Genomic DNA, 2,275 nt, shown 5'->3' with positions numbered 1-2,275 from the left:
GTCATGGTAGAACCAAAAACAGAGAATGGGAAAAGGAAGAAAACGAAGGAGGATCCTTCGGCTCTAATACCAAGTTGATGGAGAACCCTTAGGGAAGAGAGGGAAAATCAGAGTAGAGAGGGGGAAAAAGGAGAATCACACTCAACACATTCATTCAATAATCAAAGTCACTCTCTAAATCTTCAATCGATTACAACCAATATATAGGAAAATAGGAACATGAAATTAGAAACTTAACTGAAATGGAAACTAGCCTAAACTAGGAAACAACTATAAAAAGGAAACCAAAGCAAGGAAGTAAATCCTACTCCTACGTTCAAGTCTGGAAAATAAAAGCATGAAATAAAATACTAAGTAAACTACTAATTTTATTTCCAACCCTTGTTGGACCAAAACCCTGGGTTGGACCGGTTCTTCTTGGCTCTTGGCTTCCAAAGCCGGTCATGCTGGTCCAACCAAGAAAGGGCAGCCGCATCTGCATCAAGACTGACACCTTATCAATAAACTAGTTGCATTGTTTTTCTTTTGTTGAACAATTAAATTAGTCACATCCGATTTCCAATATTCTTTGATACCGAATACAACAATGGGTTATTAAAAAAGGAAGAGTTAGACACATGATACAACTGCTAGGGAAAATGCTCAGGTTCGAGTCTTGAGGGCAGCAACTTGGTGAAAAAATACCGAGGATTAGGACCGACTCAAAACTCACCCCTACCAAGACCCAGCATAGGAGGGACTAGCACTGGATAACGATACAACTAGTATAAAAATATGAAAAGAAAACATAATAAACATATTTATCTTCTATATACACTTTAATGCTTGTATGGACCGGCATGCCCCTATAACTCAAAGCACAAAGATAGAGTACTTAAGATTTCTTCCTAATTCTGTTTCAATTTGTTTCCAACATTTACTTCTTTTTTTTTAAATAATTTTCGAAATGTTTCTATTAAAAATATTATGCCTGGTTTAAAGGAAATTAACCTCATCTACTGTCACAAGGATTCTCCAGAAAGAGTATAAGGGTATAACAGTAGCAACCAGAGGTAGAAATATTCCATCTTCAAGCAACCAGAACCCCAAACTGAAAGTTCCATATAGTATGATCAGACTACAACCTGAAAAGGCAAAGATATGAACAAAAACAAAAGGCCAAAACTTTCACACATCAGTCAGGAATAAAACATACTGTCATAGGCTTGTTTATACATATCCACCAAGCGAGAGCCAATTCCTTTTCTGTAGTATTCCCAGTTTACGGGTTCTGGTTCCTGAAAAGTTGAAAAAAGAAAAATCAATGAATGGAATTTTCGAGGCAGCAAATCATGCAGAGACATCTGCCCCTCCTGAGAGTTGAGGCAACGTTAAACTAGTTGATGTCTTGGCAGAAGCTGGTCGACCACAAAACAGATAGTCTTTCTAAATTATAGGATAGAATGAAATTACGCATAAACTTCGAGCACAACTCTCTCTCTCTCTATTCGTAGCTAGAAATTTCGGTACCAAACTAGACCCCCATGGTCCGGCAGGGTCGTATTAATGGGTCATATCTATTAACGGAATGGTTCAAAACGCACACTGTTTGTAGTTGAGAAAAGATAGCGGCAAGGCCATGGCAATCTATCAGGAAAATCTAGTCCTACAAATCAAGAATTGTAATGGAGGAAATGAAGAAGCTCTGATCAATTAAAGAATATCAAAATCCTTGGATTCGTCGAATTTAATTGTATTCCATCAAAACGAAACCCTAATTTTCAACGCAACCTCCGCTCAAAGGTTGAAACGATGATGTTCCTAATACATCAAGCGAGAACCTAGGTTCCGCATACCTAAGAAGAAAACCCACCAAAAACCTAGAACGGGAGGGAGAGATAAAAAAGAAAAGAAACGAAAAGAAAATGAAGATGAAGCTGAGAAGAAGATCGAAATTAAAGATGAGTAAACGAAGAGATAGAGAGGAAAAGTAATGGATGAAGAAGCGGACTGTTTTACCTGACTGAACTTGGTCTGGAGAGTGGAGTTGACTTCCTCGAAAGTACGGCGGAGATTAGCGAACTCCTTGCGAGCCTCATCCGAGACCAGGAGCTTCGCCATGCCATCCCAATCAATGCCTTTGGATGCCTTCGCAGCCACATCGGCTATCTTCTTCCCTGCACCACTCATGGCCCCTTATCGATGATGATCTTCTTCTTCTTGATTTTGCTTTCGTCTTTCTCTCGACAACGAATGAAACAATGGCCTCTCGGTCTTAAGGAATTGATACGAAACC

General features: G+C 39.1%; 1 protein-coding gene across 1 annotated transcript in view; it reads right to left on the bottom strand.

The window, feature by feature from the left end:
- Positions 1-2,275, bottom strand: part of LOC122082821 (ATP synthase subunit d, mitochondrial) — a 7,492-nt gene extending 5,217 nt beyond the window's left edge. Inside the window, exons 1-2 of the mRNA XM_042650598.1 lie at positions 1,999-2,275; positions 1,196-1,277 (exon numbers count right to left, since the gene is read on the bottom strand). Coding sequence (XP_042506532.1) covers positions 1,196-1,277; positions 1,999-2,169 — 253 coding nt within the window. The 5' untranslated portion in view covers positions 2,170-2,275. The remainder of the gene's footprint in view (positions 1-1,195; positions 1,278-1,998) is intronic.

This window comes from Macadamia integrifolia, chromosome 6, assembly GCF_013358625.1.
Source record: "Macadamia integrifolia cultivar HAES 741 chromosome 6, SCU_Mint_v3, whole genome shotgun sequence".
NCBI classification, from domain to species: Eukaryota; Viridiplantae; Streptophyta; class Magnoliopsida; order Proteales; family Proteaceae; genus Macadamia; species Macadamia integrifolia.
The sequence above is the reverse complement of the archived record's forward strand: the minus strand, read 5'-3'. Positions and strand labels throughout refer to the sequence as shown.